The following is a 19,078-nucleotide window of genomic DNA, read 5'->3' as shown; positions in this document are numbered from 1 at the left end:
TCTTTTACAGTATATAATTTAACCCCACAAACATAAATGATGGATGAGCACTCTACAGTCTTCAGATCATACCATCTTATCTCTGAAGATACTAGACACATACTAACAAAAGAATTGTACATATTTAATTTTGCGTTAGCTTTTCCATAGAAAATGCTGTAATAAACAATACCGTAAGTTACATTTATCATTTCTCATCTCACCAGGCAGAATGTCCATTGCTACATTTACCGAGTTGAATAAATTACAGATAAGGTATGTCTCTCTCAGCCTGGCAAACACACATACACATCCTTTACTGATTAAACTAGCACCTTGAGCACTTGCAAAACTGTGCGTGCCTTAAGCACTGCACATCCACTATCAGAACAGTACAAGTTTGCCCCACAATGCATTTTCTAGTCTTTTATTTAATCAAGTTTAAGTGACTCAACAAATAAGCCTTAAGCCAGTTCCCTCACCAGCCCTGCCCAGGCCTACAGCATTTTCTCAAACACTGTCTCGTCACTGGGATTTAACACACTACTGAACACGTGTGCTCTTAGCCCACAGCAAAGGAAAGGTAAAAGGCATCTTAGGTGAGTGTCTTTCTCTGGCGTTCATATTAAAACATTTTACATCACATTACAACTTGCCGAGGGCACAGACATCATTAACTCTCCCTGCTCCTCAGATACACTGCAACGTATAAGGCTGTGGCGATTCAATCATTTTTCAGCAATGGTTCATCCATACAGTCTTTTCTCTGTTTCATTTGCGGCTTTACGTTTTACTTAAAGCCCATTAAACCTTTATTTTTTTTGTAATTCCTTAGGATTTACCCCCCTGAGCCAATCTGTACAAGCTTCCCACATCAACCTTTCTGTTTTCACAACAAAATAAAGGTTTCACTACATCCATTTTGCAGACAAATGTCCACAACCTTTGTAAGCACTTACACGTGTACAATGAAAAGCATTACACCAAGAGCTGCACAGCAGCAGCACCAAAGGCATTTAAAGCAGATCCAGCTGGTGTAAATAAAAGTATGATCAACGGGTGGAGCTCTAAACCTAGAAACAAACACCTGTTTCTCAATTCTACTGATCAAGCAAGCAACTTGAGGGAGTGTTATTATGCTAATTTAGAGGAGAGCTCTCAAAATACCATAGTCATTCCTAACAGTCAACACATGCTCAATTACAGTGCTGGGGTCTGAGGTTGGGGACTGATTTTTTAACTGGAAGAAAAAGCTAAATTATGCATGCAAGCAATGCCCCAGAGGTATTAATTTTCAGAGAATGAACTACACCTGTAAAGCATCTAGAAACCTAGGCAGTACTTAAACAATGGTATTTCTGTTTATTCTTTTAATAATTTGTATTCTTACATGATAGGATGGCATTACTGTTTATAGTAAATTAACAAGCTTAAAACAGACCAGCTATGGTTTTCATGTTTTCTCTCCTAGAGTAATTCTACAGTAAGTCATTTATATGACTATTAATCTGGTGGCACATTTGTATAACAATCCTAGGAGCCTGACTCCTGACTGGCTGAGAGGAAAAACTCTGGCTGGGGAACAGTTTCCAAAAAAAAAAAAAAAAAAACAACAGTAATCATAAGTATTTCAGAAGTTACATACAATTCCTCTGACCTCATCGTTAGCTTCTATTTCAGTAAAAGTCACAGCTTTAAAGAAAGAGTGCATTGCATATTAACATGGGAAAATATAAGTAGATTAGGTTTAATATTTAGCTTAATGTGGGGTTGAATTCTGAATGAAGTGAGTGCTTTCAACCACCTCTATCACCAAACAGTACGTAATAATAAAAATTCCTATAGTAGTAAACTAGCCATAACAAAAAGCCATAAAGATTTTTTTTTTTTTTTTTCTGGTGAGAGGCATGGAGGCCAAATCAAGCTGACACCAGGAAGCCAGCATACAATGTTCAGCCAAGTTAACTACTGAAACTATAATTAAAGCTAAACTGGTTATATTACTGGCAAAAAAAAGCAAGATTACTTCACCAACATTTCTGAGAGTCAGTACGGTGGAAAACAGCATCTCCCCCATCAATGCACAATGATAACGCCATGTTTGAAAACACAGGTTTGACAGGGAAGTTAGTAGTTTATAGAAATTAAAGTGTTGGGACATTTTCAAAAGTACACCGCAAAATAATTTCATTTAGGAAATAAGTATAATCAGATTCTGCATCAACCCAAATGCTGACTCCGTAGAATGAGAATGACAAATATAGGAAGTCATTTAGCAGATCAGTAAACTGCTGATTTCTCAAAGCATTCATGATTGAGGTTAAGTATGATTTGCACCTTTTGCTCCCTTTTTTGAGTGACTCTCAAATAAAAAACAAAAAAATACCTCAAGAGTTTCCAATCCTAAAAAATGTTCCAGTACTTAAAAGCGGAGCACAAAACCATGCGTATACAAAGGTGAAGTTTTGGAGAGAAGTGGTTTAAAACAAAAAAATTTAAAAAAAATCACAGGACTTTTCAGCAAGAGCCTCTCCGACAGCAGTCTGCAGTATACTTCCTAACAACAACTGCAGCAGCACGGTCTCCTAACCTGACATCAACTCTACACACAGAGATCACCCTCATCCTTTACAAGTGACTTACAAGTTTAAAGAATCTGCCTTGATCGTGCAGTTATACACCCTTGCCTAACGCAAATGCAACGCAGGCAGCTTGACCTCTGCTTCGGGAGGTGCTGGGCTGTCATTACTATTCATTAATTTAACATAAAACAAAGAATCTCTTAAGACTAAATAGTTTAGTGCCATTATATTCTCCATAACAGCACCACTCCTCAGATGAGATTTTGCACAACAGTTGAGCCACTCCACCGCCCAGAGAGGAGGTAGCAGTTAGCAGCAGTTACCCACCAGTTACTAAACTTTAGTCTTAAACCTACAAACACCTGCACATTTGACTTTGTCTGGGTACCAATTCCATCAAAGCAAGAGAGGAAAAATAGCACCTGCTAGGAGGTGAGAGTCCGCAGTGGAAAGCAGACACCTCACGGTACAGCACTAGATTGGAACAAGGTCCATACCTCAACTTTATGTCGACTTCCTCTGCCTGGATGACCGCACCAGTCACAGGCTGCACACTAACAGCATCACCTGGATTTACTTTCAGGTTCTTCTGTGTGGTTTCACTCAGCCCAACTTTCCTGCCTGGAAAGCCTGTGGTGGGCCAAGCAGTACAGACCTAGGAAGAGTTGCAAAGCAAACAACTTTCAGTTGAGAATTTTTCCCTCCAGTTCCCAGTCCTGCAGTTAAACTAAGCAATGTTTTGTTACAAAAAATATGGGCTGAGGAGGAAGAAGGATTAGGTTAAAACCTGGTGCGACAGAGTAACATACAAGTAGCACTGAGTTCTTAAGATATGATGCCAGACAATTTTCAAGAAAGAAGGGGTTATATTTAGCCTACAAAGGAGACAAAAGAATTCCAAGAGGGCTCTATACATTCTGGAGATGACACAAAAGCATACACTGCGCTGACCAGGAAGTACTACAAATCAATGAAGGAAGAAGAGTAAAGGGCTGTACTCTCTCTTTGCAAATAAAACATATGTGTATGCACATATACAATATACAACACATATATTCACACACGACAGAAATTTCTTGAAAAGAATCGGCAGCGTGGATTTTTTCCAGCACTGAGAATAAAGATGTAACTACAGCGTAGAAAACGTGGAAAAGCACATTCACTGTCTTTCTCAATGCGTGCTCCCCTTTGGTCCCTCCGGAACGCAAGAAGAGTGCAGTGGAAGCGCGAGGAAAGCACCTGCAGGAACAAGAGCGAGCCTCGCCTCGCCTCACCTCTCCCTCGCCTCGCCTCACCTCCTGTCGCCCCTGGGCAGAGGTCAGCAAGACCGGCCGGCCGATGCACGCACCCGCGGACTTCATGCTGCTCAGTGACAGCTGGGCGAGGGCTCTCCGCAACATTTTTGGAACTTTGTCGTCTCCTAACGTTTTCAGGAGGTAAAAAAAAAAAAAAAAAAAAAACACACCATTTTTTTTACCCCACCAGTGAGGCGAACTCGGTAGTTCTCGCCCTCCCGGACCAGCGCAGCCAAGAGAGCCCTTCCAGGCCGCCATGAGCGGCGGGGCCCAGCCGTGGGGGAAGCGCAGGGCAAACCGCGCCCCAGCGGGTTTCCCGCAGCCCCGAGAGCGCCCGCGGCTGCTCGCTGCTGCTTGCTGGGTTTTCCACCCCGTCTTAGCTACCAACGGGACCCTTCTGCGGCCCGCATGACTCTTCGACGCCGCAATGAAGAGCGAATTCCACGGAGGCCCAGCCGGCCTTGCCCGAGAGGCCCGCCCGTCTCCGTGAGGGAAGGAGCGGGAGCCCAGCTCTGCGGGGACCCACACTCAGGCGAGCCGCCCGCCGGGCCGCGGCAGACCCCGGCCCGTCCCCGCCGCCCGCACCCCGCGTACCCGCCTCCACGGCGTCGGCGACGCCCAGCGCCAGCGGCCCGCCCTCGGCAGCGCCGGCCCGCGGGGAGCCGCCGCCGCTGCCTGGGCCCGGCCGGCCCTTGCTCTTCTTTCTGGAGGAGGCAGACATGCTGCCCCGCCAGCCGCCGCCGAACGGTTCCGGGAGCAGAGGCCGGCACCGCCCCGGGGGCGGCCGCTTCCCGCCGCGCCCCCGTCTCTGCCCGGCGCAGCGCCATGGGGAGGCCGTGGCGAGCCCTGCGGCGGGCGGCGGGCTGGGGGGCCCTGGCGGGGCTGCGGGCGCGGCCGGACAGGTTCGGGGGGGTGAGCGTGGACCTGGCCGAGCTGCGCCCTCCCCTCCGCCTGGAGCGGGCCGCCTTGGGGCGGTGGCTGCGGGGCAAGTGCCGGGCGGGGACCCCCGGGGCGGCGGGCGGGGTGGGGGGGCGGCGGGTCTCCCCGTGGGTGAGCTCCCCTCAGCGGGGCGGGCGGGGTCGTCGCCCTCCACGCAGCCGCGGGCCTGTGCTGGAGGGCGGAGGCGGCGGAAGGGAGCGAGGATCCATTTCCCGGTGCCTCATCGCAAGGTCCCGACATAAAAGCCCTGGCTTTATGTGAAACACCGGATCGCACCACGTAAAATGCGGAGCTGGCGGTGCCTCCTCTCCCCCTGTCGCTGCCGACGCGCTGCTTGCGCCGATGGCCATTTGACCTTGGGGTAAATGAGGTGAAAATACCGACTTTCACACATTAATCCCAGCTGTCGTCCACGAGCAGGTTTAAAACCAGAAGGAGCAAGGGCAAGGGGGTTCTCTGCGCGGCGGCGGCCGTTCCCCTCCTTACCGTGCCCTCTCTTGCAGACGCGGTGGCCCGCTGGCGGGAGGAAGGCCGGGTCGCCGTCTGGCTGCGCGTCCCCATCCTCCAGAGCAGGCTGGCGGCAGCGGCTGCTGCGCAAGGCTTTGCTTTCCACCACGCCGAGCAGGGCTCGTCCACCCTGGCGCTGTGGCTGGGAGAGGGGCCCAGCAGGCTGCCGGGGTATGCCACCCACCAGCTGGGAGTCGCAGGTTAGTTGCAAAAGCGGTCGCACCCACGAAAAGCCTGGTGAACTGTTAGCCTAAATTAGAGCAGCCTAAGCTGCTCTAAGATGTGCCTAGAAGTCCATGACCTGAACAGGTGTATTTTACAAACGAACATCTGGACACCATAGTCTTACCCATCTAGACCTCCCATGACCACAGCTGGAAAGGAGTTGCTCTGAAAACTAAGGAAATTGTCAAGGAACTAGGTAAGATGATATCCCATTTTTTTCATACAAAGACATGATGAGTCAACTGGAACTCAGCTTCATTGAATTCGAATGTGTTTGCCCTCTCAGCAGGCTTCCACAGATATCATAGAATTGTTTGGGTTGGAAGAGACCTCTAAAGGTCATCTAGTCCACCACCCCCTGCAGTGAGCAGGGACATCTTCAACTAGACCAGGTTGCTCAGAGCCCCGTGCAACCTGGCCTTGAGTGTTTCCAGGGGTGGGGCATCTACCACCTCTCTGGGCAACCCATTCTGGTGTTTCACCACCCTCATTGTAAAAAATTTCTTTCTTATGTTGAATTTTAATCTACCGTCTTTTAAACCGTCTTTAAACACGTCACCCCTTGTCTTATCACAACAGACCCTGCTAAAAAGCCGGTCCCCATCTTTCCTGTAGGCCCGCTTCAGGTGCTGGAAGGCTGCTATAAGGTCTCTCCAGAGCCTTCTCTTCTCCAGACTGAACAGCCCCAACTCTCTCAGCCTTTCATCACAGGAGAGGTGCTCCAGCCCTCGGATCATTTTTTGTGTCCCTCCTCTGGACCTGCTCTAAAAGGTCCATGTCCTTCCTGTGCTGGGGGCTCCAGAGCTGGACGCAGGACTCCAGGTGGGGTCTCACCAGAGCAGAGTAGAGTGGCAGAATCACTGCCCTCAACCTGCTGACCACACTTCTTTTGATGCAGCCCAGGATACCAGTTGGCCTTCATGGGCTGTGAGCACAGACTGGCAGCTCATGTCCAGCTTTTCATCCACCACTACCCCCAAGTCCTTCTCAGCAGGGCTGTTCTCAATCCCTTCATCCGCCAGCCTGCATTGATAGTGGGGGTTGCCTCGACCCGCATGCAGGACCCTGCACTTGGCCTTGTTGAACCTCATGAGGTTCACACAGGCCCATTTCTCGAGCTTGTCCAGGTCCCTCTGGATGGCATCCTGTTCTTCCGGCGTGTCAGCTGCACCGCTCAGCTTGGTGTCATCTGCAAACTTGCTGAGGGTGCACTCGATCCTGCTGTCAATGTCATTGATGAAGATTACTAAACAGCACCGGTCCCAGTACCCCTGAGGAACACCACTTGTCACCGATCTCCATCTGGACATTGAGCTGTTGACCAAAAAATATGCAATTACCTGTCCCATCACTCACTTCCTGTAACGTGGAGTAGTACCAGTACCCCTTGTGTACTGGTAAAGACTATGTAACACTCAGCAGTTACAGCAGAGAGACAGCAAATCTCTACTGGTACAAGCTTTACTAGTTTGTCCTTGAATTGCAGGGATGTTAATTGTTCACCAAGTGGTGTTAAGACCCATAAACAGAAATTTGAAAAATCTAGTTAAGAAGGGCTCATAAAAGCTGGATTATTCTGTGTAGCAGCAGGTCTGGTGAAAGTAAGTTTTGGAAAAACAAAGGCTGCTGTTGCAAAACAGTGCTGCTGGTGTCGGTAGTGGGAGTTTTCAGCTGCAAAGCCAGCAGAGGGCAGCGTAGAAGCTGAAAACAGGCTTGGATTTTTTCAATGGACATGTTAGAGCATGTTTGCCTGAGGTATGAAAACCTCACTGCTAAAATATGTGGCATTAAACTAAGATAATGTGTTCCTCTCGCAAAACCACTGTGTTACTCCTTATGATTACAACTTGTTGGAGGAAACACGGCTGATTGAAAGGGGATTTTTCTGAAGTAGGTTTTGCATAGCTGAAAGTGGTATTAAAAAGAAAATCATGTAACAGATGTGTTGTGACCCCATGGTTATCGGAAAGGACTTAGTATAAGAAAAATCAGAATTTCAAAAAACTGTGAAATAAACATTTGAAAATACAAAAAAAATGCGCTTTCAAAGCATAATTTGGTGTTGTACTTTGAGATAAACACTTTGCACTGCAAGTAGGAAAAACTGAGGAAAAAACTTTGAGGAAAGAAAAAGTTTCATAAATGCAGGTATATGGATTTCATAATTTTCAGATTTTAAAATTGCACAACATATCATGTATGTATTCTTTGCTACCACTTTACAAGCCTGTACATTTTTATTCATTATTGGGAGTTTCTTTAAAAGAGGCAAAGACTTAAGGCAGGCATTTGTGCAGGCAGACAAACAGATTTCTGTGTGTGAAGTAACGACTGCAATAGTTTCCCCCTTCCCCGTTCCACTCACTCCCAGTGGATCTGGAACACATTCAAAGAATACACTAAGCAGCGTGAATACCACCTGGCATATGTTTATTCCAGTATCTTTTTACTTCTGGAGAGAGAGCCTGGCTAGTGGAAGGGCTTCATTCTGTTTTTCATTAATTTTATTGAAATACTAAATTATTTAAATATGTGCATTTATATTGTGTGTACGTGCCAAACCCTAGGCATTTTTATTTCCTGCACAACCCCCCCCACCCCCTGTATTTTAGAAAGTTTACGCAGTAAAGACAAGCAAATCTGCTGATGAGAGTCTTCACCTCAAAGCTATGGCCAGTCACTTAAATACGGGCCTTGGTCCCTTGAGCATCCTGAAAATAAAAAGCGGAGATGTTGGGAGTGGTTTGCCAGCCTGCCGGCAGCCAGCACAGGGAGCAAACAACAGGTAGCAAGCCTGCATTGCCAAGCAGACCGGCAGCTGGTTTTCGTCCTGCCTGGAGTTTCCCACACAGTGAACGCTGCGCAGCCAGGGCTAGCGCCTCAGCATCATCCAGCCAAGTGACGACAAAGGTGTGAATAAGCAAGGTCAGGTCATATTTTGCCAGACTAGATCAGAGTCGCCAAGCAGAGAGTAGCAAACGTTACTCATTGGGCTTGGCCATTATTGTTTAGAAATAGTGGAATATGTGATGTGTCTTCCAGCTAAGTTACTGCATCCATTTGTAGGCGGCAGGATTTTCCAAATATCTAAAGGTACAGAAAAGCTTCTGGTGTACGAAATTACCAAGATGTTTTTGAAAAACATTTCCACAATTCTCCGCCTCCTAGGAGGAAGCGGTCTGCCATCCAGAAAGTGACATGTTTGTAAATATGCCACGTAACAATGGCACAGGAAGACAAGTTGCGCAAGGAAAGTAAAAGGAGAGAAAGAAGTCAAGTCATTCTCGTCTCCCTCCCGTGCAGTATAAGCCTTACAACATGGCTGTTATTTTCATTGCTGCCTACGTTAATCCAGTTGAAACAAAGTCGTGGGAGTTCTCAAGAGAGAAGGGTCTCCACACACTCATACACACATGATCATCAGCCTGGGCCAGTCCTGTTACTTAAGGAAATGTGTAAAATGAGCAGCTACATAAATGTCAAACTGCACAGGAAGACAGAGTTAGATACATTCTGATGGTCCAAGGAATCAAAAGCCATTTAAAAATGGTCCCCAAGTTGTTCTACAAAGTAATACCTATTCTTGTCCGCTGATGTTTACAACGCAAGCAGTCGTGTGTGAACTCACTACATGGATGACAAGTGCTTTTCAACTCTGAACATCTTTTCATGCATGTTTACATCAGTCAGAAATAAAACAGGTAGAATGAAGATATTTTTCCCCTCCATTACTCATTGTCTGGAGTTGTGTAAAGGATTTTTTTTTTCTGTTTAATAATTTTCTTGCCTATTTCCCAAAAGAGGAACATTCAAAACAAAGTAGTGTTGTAATAGTGATTACTTGGTTAGATTACAAGTGTCAGCTTTTCCAGAAAGTCATCTTGGCATTGGATGACTGAAAGCTACAGGTACCACATTTGTAGCAAGAGAGAGAGTTTTTAAAACCACAGTTCAGAGCCTGCAGCCAAGCTCTGATCTCACCAATACCAACCAGGTGTGGCCCAGCAAGCTTCAGCAGAGGGACTCCCGAGTTACACTTGGGAAAATGAGACCAGACAGCAAATCCCGTTAGTGTTTTTCCTTTCTTCTTGGATTTAGGTATCATCTAGCAGAGATTCTGGACATCTCACAGAGAATTTCACTGCCAAAAATTACATTCACAGGCATCGATGTCTGGAGAACAGAGAAGAGAAAATGTTCTGATTGATTCAAACTGCAATTTGCTGTCTTCAGCAGTCCTCCTTGGTCTCAGCAAACCTGAGTAATGGCTTTTCTAGAAATCTGTAATCACAGCACGCATCAGAGTTGCTCCTGCTTTCCTTTTGTTCCCTCTTTTAATCAGTACAGTACTTGGACCTGGGCATTGCTAAATATTTACAGGCAGAATGAAGTCATTAAGTCATAAGCCATGGGGAGGAAGATATGTGACTACCCTCTTAAAGCACGTCCTTTGACATATCTTGAAGGAAGATTGGTATTTCATCTTTTAAATATCCCTCCTACACATGTCTGCCATGTATTATTAAAACACAGAGGATGTTTTGAGCCTGACACTCATTCCTTAATAATTCCCTCTGTGGAAATACTTCCAAATAGCATTTTAAGTGCATATATCATCACAGATCTGCCCGTATACTCTTTCCTCCTGTTGTAAAATGATATAAGCATTTTTTTGTTGTTACCCACTAATTTGAAACCCATGTGTGACTGATGTGGAAAAGAGGCTGGTAAGCTGCACCACTGTACTCCTTCTGCTCACCACAGCACACTTTAAAATCTGAGAAAAATACCTATTTTAAAGGGAAGACATTTTTAAAGTATGACCCATGAGTGTGACATGATGATTAAACATGAAAGCACTTGGGTTTTAAAAAGTAGGAAAACTTGTAATCTGTGGGGGAGGTCATGGGCTGAGCATGAGGACACAAGGAAAAGCTGAGCTTTTCAGTAAAGAAAAAAAATCAGGATGTATGAATCCAGTGAAAGTGTCACTTTTCCCCTTGGAAGCAATGCTTTTTGATGAACAAATTGACTCAAGATTGCGGTGCAGTTCATATCCTGTGTTGTTAGCTGGGTGGTACAGTATGAGTTTATAGTCAACCAGCTGAACGTTACCGGTATAGTCAGCCCACTGAGTTCTAAACCTTGGGTATTGTTAACCAGAAAACATTCAGGCAGGAGTTCTGTAATGAAGTTCACTGGAGAAGGGTTCTTGCCAATCGTGGCTACTAGGCCAGAGTCACTGGATAAATTTCTGTTATTTGAGCAAGATTACAAGCACATCTGTGCTGAAGCAAGCAGCTTTGCTAGATTATTTGGAAGACGACTTGATCTTGCATTCTGTAGTTCTGATAGTATTAACACAAGTGAATTATTCATTTCTTGTCTAATCTGGAACTTAAATGTGGGAAGTATTTATCCTGGTGCTGCTAACTTTGAATTTTTATATAGGATACTTAACCTTTTTTCGTATCTTATTGTGTATCAGTTTCCACCAACAGGCCACTTTCTGTGATTCATCCAGACAAATCTTGCTGACTGTAAACTGAGTATCATTAGGGGTTTGTCATGCTTTAGCAAAACATGTTAAATTATGGTTAAGATTGAACATAGTTGTCTAACACTTAAATCTTTTTCAATATTATCTTTCTACTAGGTGCTGTTCTAGATGAAAGCACTGGAAAGGTGTTGGTCATCCAAGACAGAAATAGGGTAAGTTTGTTACACGATTATAAAATAGAGAAGTTCATTTAGATAAGCCTACTCTATCCTATAAAACAAAGATCTTTTTCTTTTCATTCCAGTCCAACATTGTGGTAGTTAACTTGTGTGTGTCTTGGAACACATCTATGAACAGATTGCTGTATTGCAATTGAAGGAAAAAACCAAGACACTGAAAATCAACAGCTTTGTTGTTAATTATAACTGGGGATTGAATCAGCAGAATTAAGTATCCTTTCTGCTCTGAGTTTTCTGTTTTCTCCTGTAACTGACCCAAGAATCCCTGATCTTGTGCTTGGATCCATGCAGGCCTCTGGAAAACCCCCATGCCTCGAAGCAGATTTTGGGAGAAGGATTCTGATTTTGGTTGGTTTCAAAAATTCCAGGCATAGCTGTGGCTTTAAATAAGCAATAACATGGTTGGCCATGACCTGGAGACCACCTTTGTACAGCAGGTGTAAAGATCATTAATTTCTCACAAACCAAAGTGCTTGACCTTGCTTCTGAGAATGCCAAACCAGAGAGTATTAGTGTGGTGATGGTGGGTCGTGTGATGTGGCTTGAGGTAACCAGGCATCCACCACCAGTCATGGCTTCCAGCCTCTATCAGGCTGACCTAGGTTTTAACACAGCAAGTGCAGAGAGCTCACTAGTTCATTAGCAGTTGCCTGTGCTATTCCATTTAAAAAATACTTGGCTTCCATTATGCTTTCATTTGCAAATTAAAGTGTCCCTAGTACAGTGAGATTAACTGCAATTTTAACAATCAAAACTTACATACACTAAATGAAGTATACTTGGAGGCGCTATTTTCATTTTACGTAGCTAAAATTGTGCCAGAATCTCACTGGCTACATTTCTCTATCTTTTCTGAAATAGCTACTATGAGATTTCTTCTCAGGACCCAAAACATCGCTTCAGTTCATCGGTAACTATAACACAGTTAATGAACTTCAATGAAAGGGTGCTTTCATAAGCAGGTTCAGTCACACAACATGTTGAATTTGTAACACAAGAGTTCAGAGGAAGAGAAACACCCTTTTCTTGCTTCCTGTACACTATTAATTTTATATTTTTACTTACCATAAAGTAAAATTTCAAGGACTTCTCTATGGCAAGACTTTCAGGCTTACATTCACTAATTACCAGTTAAAGCATAAATCCAGCATGCAAGCTATAGGCTCCAGAAGTGGTTCTAGTTCTAGCGAGTCCCCAGGAACAGAACAGTACATTGTAAACTTTAGAAATAGTAGTTTCCTAAGGTTTAACTTCTTAACGCAGTGGTTTTGTTAAAGCTCACCCGCAGCCACTTTAAGAGCAGCTATCTCTATCCAGTTTTACAGTGGGACATCAGGTGCTCTGTTCAGATTCTAGGTCCAGTTCCATACTCACCAGACACTACCACCTTAGCCTCAGGCCCCAAAACACAAGAAGGCCAGCCTGGCACCGCTCCTCCCTCCAGCTCATTCTGAAAAGCAGGATGGGCATATTCCAGGTCAACTATTTCAGCTGATCTTTCCAGAACAAAGCTGACATCTAGCACAGTGAGTGAGGAAGGTTAAAGGAAAAAAAGTGATTGCTTCCAGCTCCCCTCTTTACAGCTCTCGTATTACTGAGTGGATAAAATTAAGTATAAAAACTGAAGTGTATGAATACCCATACATTTCTTAAGCAGTGAACACATAAAATACTTCAGTGCAAGCAAATTGGCTCAGACAGTATCTGTTTCCCACTGTCAGTTCCACCACTCCTCTCCCTCCTCCTTCGCCATGAAATGAACAATTTCCCTGAAATGGTGACACTTAATACAAATGATGTTCTGAAACCTTAAAAAAAAAATTTAAACAGTTGGTGGAATTTTAAGAGCTGCTTGGGTTTAATCATGAAAGGACAATTCCGCAGCACACAAAGAAAGATTTCCAGGAACTGAAAGCCAGTAGACAAATATATGTATTTTCCATCTGCACTATTTTTAATCTATTACTTTAAATTCCTATCCAAGCCCTTTAAGAGTGCCCAGAAAAAAAAAAACCAAAACATTTTCCAATGTACTCTGTGGGGTTTCAAATCACTGGAAAGCACACAGCTTCCCTCTCTATGCTGCATGTACAAGAAAAGCTACCTCTATTATTTTTTTTCAGAGTGTACCTTTTTACTGCGTTAATTTCTAGTTGAAGGTTAACTTCTTCCTACATACACTTTTAACAAGGAAAGAAAGAAAAATAGTAGTACATAGATGTAAATGTAAAGCCTAGAAATCTTTATGCATTTGCAAAGGGTGTAGGAACTGGGGCTCCTTTACCAGGAACACAACCAAGTCTGCACTTCACGTTCTAAGTACTGAACTTTATTGCAACTCAATAAATGCTTCTTATGTATAAATCACACACAAGGCCTCAGTTTTGGTATTTCATGAAAACAAATGACAAGTTACGCTAAATGGTTATTACAGACACACAGTCATCTTAAAGCCAGTGCAGTATAAACAGTACTACAATCATAATACCTGTTTGTAAGATTAAACATATATACATTTTTTAAAAGCAAAAACCATGGAAGTGGAATACATTAGTGATTAAATATACGATTATATAGTCTACAGCAGCTTTTTTAAATATTCAACTACTCTATCTACTTATCTAGCAGCAACATTGTCTAATGAGTGTTAGACAGTTTGTATTTTCAATCAGTAGATGTTTTGTTCCAATATGTCATACAGACTGTACATATCTGATTATCACATTAGCAAGAACAAAGAAGTTCCTACCTAAAGCCTTACTGATGTTTGTAAGAATAATTACAATACTGCAACTTCAAGAAAAAAGTCATGTGTTAATGGTCTCCTTCATATTAGAGCGTATAAAACAGGCTGCATACTTTGTTAATATTTTTTTCCTCCAATACAGACTCTAAACGCATGGAAATTTCCAGGAGGTCTGTCTAATTCCGGCGAAGACATTGGTGAGTCCTAGGATAACAGGTCAGACGTCAACAGAATTATAAAGATATTAACAGTACTGAAATACATCGTGACCCACATCACTCCTATGACTAGTCGCTTCTTCGAATTAATGACGAATAGATGAAGTGACATGATCCCGTGACCTTAATGGTAATGGGGTAACATTTTGTTCAGGGCAGAGGAGCTTTGTATTTATAACATTTACCCTTTTCCACAGTTTCTCTTAAATGAGTGCTTGAAGCCAGCTTATTTTTTGTAGGCTTGTTCAATATGCCATAATATGAGCCAAAAGTGCAAAGGATTAAGGTAATCAGTATATAACCCAAATAAAACCGAAATGGCGAGCTCTCAGCTCACACTGGAATCCAGGGCAGTGAGCTCAATGATGTACTGAGCAAAAATTTCCAACTCTCCATTTTTATGTGCAAAACAAATAAATACACTTGCTTTCTCCCACCCTTGTTCATTTGATTTGTTTAGACTCAGAGCTCTTTGGCACAAGACCAGCATTAAGTGCAGCGCCTGAGTCTTGCGGGCACCTACTTTCAACCAGAGACAGAAGGCACTTCTGTATTAAAAAACAATGCTGATTTGGGGAAACCCATCATTTCTAGCTGGCGTAGCATAGGTGATGCTGAACACTGCTGCAGTTATGTTCAGAGGTGAATGAACAAGGGTGTTTATGAAGAGACAGAAAATTGTGCCTTTTTTCCTTGTATCTCACCCCTTAAAATTATGATCCATGGACTGGTTAATTCTTAAGTTATACTGCAGTTATTAGGTAGGTCTGTTTTCAAAAGTTACATTTGGTCACATTAATTTAGCCCCACATCAGTATTCAGGTATGAACATATTCTTTCAATAACTCAGAAATTAAGAACTCAGAAATGGTCCCCAGAGCAATGCAGCAGCTCTGGCAAACTGGGTGTCGAGCCCAGGTTTCCTGACCATTTCATACCTTAGAAATACCTACTATTTTTAGCAGTCTTCCTACAACGTGTGGAGGGCTTGTCTTCCAGTTCATTATTTCAAGACAAGGAGAAAGTTTCTAGTTAGTGGGATATGGCCAAGCTGTAGTTTTCATAACTCACGAGTCACATTTTAAGTCTTTTTGTCAAACACAGTGATAGAAATCAAAATTATTTGCTTCACAATGCAAATATATGTAACACAGTGAAATGGATTCCTGTTTTCAGAAGAATCCCAAACATCACGTTTGTTGTCTAGCCAGGCTCCCTTTCACTTCTAGGAGATACCAGAGGGATTTTTGTACTGAGGGAAAAGAACTGATGAGCACTGGCAACAGCTTCCCTAGAGGGACACTGAGTAAATCAGAAGCCATCCCTCACAGGCGAGATTATGGCTGGAGCCTGGATGTAGGTACTGAGAAACACCTGCGAGGAAACAAGTCTCCTGCAGCTCACCTCCTGCCACTACTAAGCTATATAATAATTAAAGTTATGATTGTCTGCATCACATCTTAATATTACAAGAAGATATAAATTAGTGAAGCATAAAGTATAACAGAGCTTAATTTTCCTTTTTACAATCTACATCAAACCTTATAAACTCACAGTCATTCAAGGAACTAAATTTCAAATTGAATGCTTGAAGATCCTGTGATTATATGAAGCAACAAAATACATGACTGCCTACTTTAACGAGTACAAACGGACTCGCACAAGTAATTTGAATAGTTTCATAATGCAGATTAAGCAAAGTGCACATATTTTTGTATTTGAATATTTCTGAAACTCAAGCCCTACTGTTTCTTCTAGTTTAACTGTCATTATATATTTTTATAGATATACATTTAAATAAAAGGGAAACAGAAAAAGGCACTTTATCTAAAAGCAAAACTCAAAGCTTAAATGAAATCCCTAATTATTTCATTTTTCTTACCATAGCCTGCCTCAGCATTCCTCACGATCTCAGTTGTTTACCTTCTTCGACCACTTCCATGTAATACAGCCCTTTGCCTAATAATAAAACCACTTGCCACATGGAGTTTGCTTCGCAACCACTATTTTAAACTAGAGGACTGCAGAGGCCTCTCTGGGCAACATAAAATGCAGTCTCTCCAAGGGTCAGTAATGGTAAATGGGCATCTTCCCCCATACACCTCCTCCCCATATGCAGTAGCCTTTTAACTAATACTGTAGTAAAGTCACAAACATAAATGTTCTGCAGGCACCATGTATTAATGGGTCTCCAATCCCACAAAGGCCCCTATATACTTGGTGTAAACTTTACACAGCTCGTTCCATTGCATGGAAGTTGAGCTGGGGCAGAAGTACCTGCAGAATCAGCCATTAATGTATAGTTGTTTGGCCTCTGCTGGATAAATCATTTTGTTTATATATTGCTAGACACTGTCTGTCCTGAAGTTATTTCCAATATTTGAAACTACCCCTAAAATGTCTGGTTTGTTCACCTCCGACATGTCAAGATGAGAGCCTCCATAGGAAGGGAAATCTCTGCAAAGTCTTATGTATTTTGCTTTTGGAAGTATGCCAACACATTCATTTCTTACTGAAAATGAACTAACTGAAGCAGGTAACACTGCAAATCAGCTATATGCATTTACCACTCAAGACCCAGAACTATGAGTTTACACAGATTTGGAAAAAGCTAGTATTTTACCTACCAGTAGTTATCCCAGGCAAGTGGGATTTGACTTGACTATAGTGAAACTGCATATTTTGGGGAAAGAAGTGGAATATCGAAAATCTCATTTGGGCTCTTCAATTTAAGTTACTATTCAAGAGAAAGACCTTCTCTTTTGAGGTGTACAGGATAGATGGGTCATTCTCTGGCTGCAATTGCAGTACACAGACCCTCCAGACCCTTGAAATTATGGCTACTTTTGTAATGAGGAATGTTAACACTCACATCACTTTGGCTGATGCACACAAAATGTACACGTGCAGCATGGATGCAGCATGTTTTCTGGCAGAACAGACTACATACTATACTGGTATTATGGCATAGTTGAAATGTCACCAGACACTTAAGATACATTTTGAAAAGGACTTAGTGCCATCTTTCACTTTCTGCGAACAATTTTCCTGTTTTACCCATTTTGCTACACCTTGTGGCAAAGTGCAGTGAAACCGGGTGATTTGATCAAGTGATCTGACATGCCTGCAGATGTTCAGCTGCACAGGGTCTGAACCTGAAACTGGACAGAGGTAAGGAGAGAAATGAGGCTAAGAGTCAAAGGACTGAAAAGAGGGTGCAATGCTATCTTGGATTAAGAAATCACTGGGGCCAGCAACCATCAGAATGTCCATTCCAAAACCACACCCTGTACAGTATTATTGGAAGTTTCTTACCTTCATCACCTTGTAGGATAGGCACAAGAAAGGCATGTAGCAGGTAGTTTCGTTCCAGGACCAAAAAATTAGCTTATCCTTGTTTCAAAAGAAACAGGCTTACATTCTGAAAAGCTTATGAAGCAGAACAGAGAAGGCTTTGAGCTAGAAATTTTCCATGATCAAAAGGTTTAAAGAGTGTTAAGCTATTCTTATATGTATTGTAAGGATTGCTCTTTTTACCTAGGAGACACAGCAGTTCGAGAGGTTTTCGAAGAGACTGGCATTAAGTCAGAGTTCAAGTCCATCCTAAGCATAAGACAGCAACACGAACACCCCGGGGCCTTTGGGAAGTCGGATATGTACATCATCTGTCGCCTGGAGCCCTCCTCCTTCAACATCAGCTTCTGCCAGCAGGAGTGCCTGAGGTGTGAGTGGATGGACCTCGACGAGCTTGCTAGGACAAAACATGCTACTCCCATCACCAGCAACGTAGCTAAACTCTTACTTTACGGATACGGGGAAGGGTTTGATAAGATTGATATAACCATGAGGGAGTTCCCAGCTGTCTACACAGGCCTGTTCTACAAACTGTACCACAGGGAGCTGCCCGAGTCCTACAGAAACATTACATGATAGCAATACATTTCACATTTCATTATATTAATAATTTAGAATTATTATTGTAGTGTTATTTAGACCATATTAAAATTATCCATTGACTTTTTTTTAGGTAATTACTAGAAAGTAATTATTTATTCCATTCTCTAATAAGCTATAGAGATATAAATTATTTTTAAAGGTAAATATTGCTATAAATGTGCATCAGATTTGTTTTCCTTTACTCTGTAAAGCAAACATAAGGCAAATAAAATAGCTCTACATAGATACCTAGCAGAAAACAGAAGTGTTACTGATCCTGAAAATACCTTTTCCAAGTAATTTTACCTCCACACACACTGGCACAACAGGTTTAAAAAGCAATATAAAGACAGTATGAAACATTCATGTTTTAATCTGGTATCTGCAAAAGTAGTTAATATCAGCAAATAATTGCTTATATTTTTGCTACTTCAGAGAGGAGTAGGAAACTCGACGTCTTTAGTGCAGTGTGGCACACATGCTTGGAATCTGCCATGGAAATCAGCTTTTAGCAGACATGGGAAGAAAAAGGATAGCTTTCTGTCCAGGTCCAGTTTTTGGTCCAGGTTTGTACTGTCCAGTTCTTTTCAGTGCCACATACCAATCAGAGTATTTCCGTGATCGGTAAGTGTTGTAGTTATTAGATTCCAAACGCTCAAAAAAGAAACATTCTTCTGTTGCACATTTCTAAAAGGGAAAAAGAAAAGGTTTATTGGTATTCCATCACAGCAAGTCAGTTCTTCAGATTCATGGGACTAGCTAGTAAGTTAACAGTACACTTGACTTTAAGAAATTCACATTAAATGTTTCATGTTTAAAGACAGAGTTATTGTTAAAATACAGTTTTTAGCTACGATTCATTTATTGTCTTTAACACAGACAAAGCAGATTCTAGTTTCTTTTCACTATGTA

General features: G+C 42.6%; 3 protein-coding genes across 3 annotated transcripts in view; 1 reads left to right on the top strand and 2 right to left on the bottom strand.

Annotated features, from left to right (window-relative positions):
- The window catches only part of AFG2A (AAA ATPase AFG2A), a 209,182-nt gene extending 204,484 nt beyond the window's left edge, over positions 1 to 4,698 (bottom strand). The window contains 4 exon segments of the mRNA XM_075420941.1: positions 3,059 to 3,216; positions 3,857 to 3,981; positions 4,451 to 4,580; positions 4,582 to 4,698. Of these exon segments, the coding sequence (XP_075277056.1) occupies positions 3,059 to 3,216; positions 3,857 to 3,981; positions 4,451 to 4,580; positions 4,582 to 4,683 (515 nt within the window). The 5' untranslated portion in view covers positions 4,684 to 4,698.
- On the top strand, positions 4,682 to 18,985 carry NUDT6 (nudix hydrolase 6). The gene is made up of 5 exons (XM_075420942.1): positions 4,682 to 4,841; positions 5,299 to 5,502; positions 11,184 to 11,239; positions 14,155 to 14,209; positions 17,772 to 18,985. The coding sequence occupies exons 1-5, from the start codon at positions 4,682 to 4,684 to the stop codon at positions 18,158 to 18,160; spliced, it is 864 nt and encodes a 287-aa protein (XP_075277057.1). The 3' UTR covers positions 18,161 to 18,985.
- FGF2 (fibroblast growth factor 2) overlaps positions 18,668 to 19,078 on the bottom strand; it is a 28,707-nt gene continuing 28,296 nt past the window's right edge. Inside the window, exon 3 of the mRNA XM_075420943.1 lies at positions 18,668 to 18,853. Coding sequence (XP_075277058.1) covers positions 18,668 to 18,853 — 186 coding nt within the window. The remainder of the gene's footprint in view (positions 18,854 to 19,078) is intronic.

This window comes from Opisthocomus hoazin, chromosome 5 (genome assembly GCF_030867145.1).
Source record: "Opisthocomus hoazin isolate bOpiHoa1 chromosome 5, bOpiHoa1.hap1, whole genome shotgun sequence".
Classification (NCBI taxonomy): Eukaryota; Metazoa; Chordata; class Aves; order Opisthocomiformes; family Opisthocomidae; genus Opisthocomus; species Opisthocomus hoazin.
The sequence above is the reverse complement of the archived record's forward strand: the minus strand, read 5'-3'. Positions and strand labels throughout refer to the sequence as shown.

What these genes read in the sequence shown, in the direction of transcription:
- NUDT6 (XM_075420942.1), top strand. Translation starts at nt 4,682, where the DNA reads ATGGGGAGGCCGTGGCGAGCCCTGCGGCGGGCGGCGGGCTGGGGGGCC. An exon ending in TCATCCAAGACAGAAATAGG is followed by an intron (nt 11,240 to 14,154) that starts GTAAGTTTGTTA and finishes CCTCCAATACAG; the next exon opens with ACTCTAAACGCATGGAAATT. An exon ending in TAATTCCGGCGAAGACATTG is followed by an intron (nt 14,210 to 17,771) that starts GTGAGTCCTAGG and finishes CTTTTTACCTAG; the next exon opens with GAGACACAGCAGTTCGAGAG.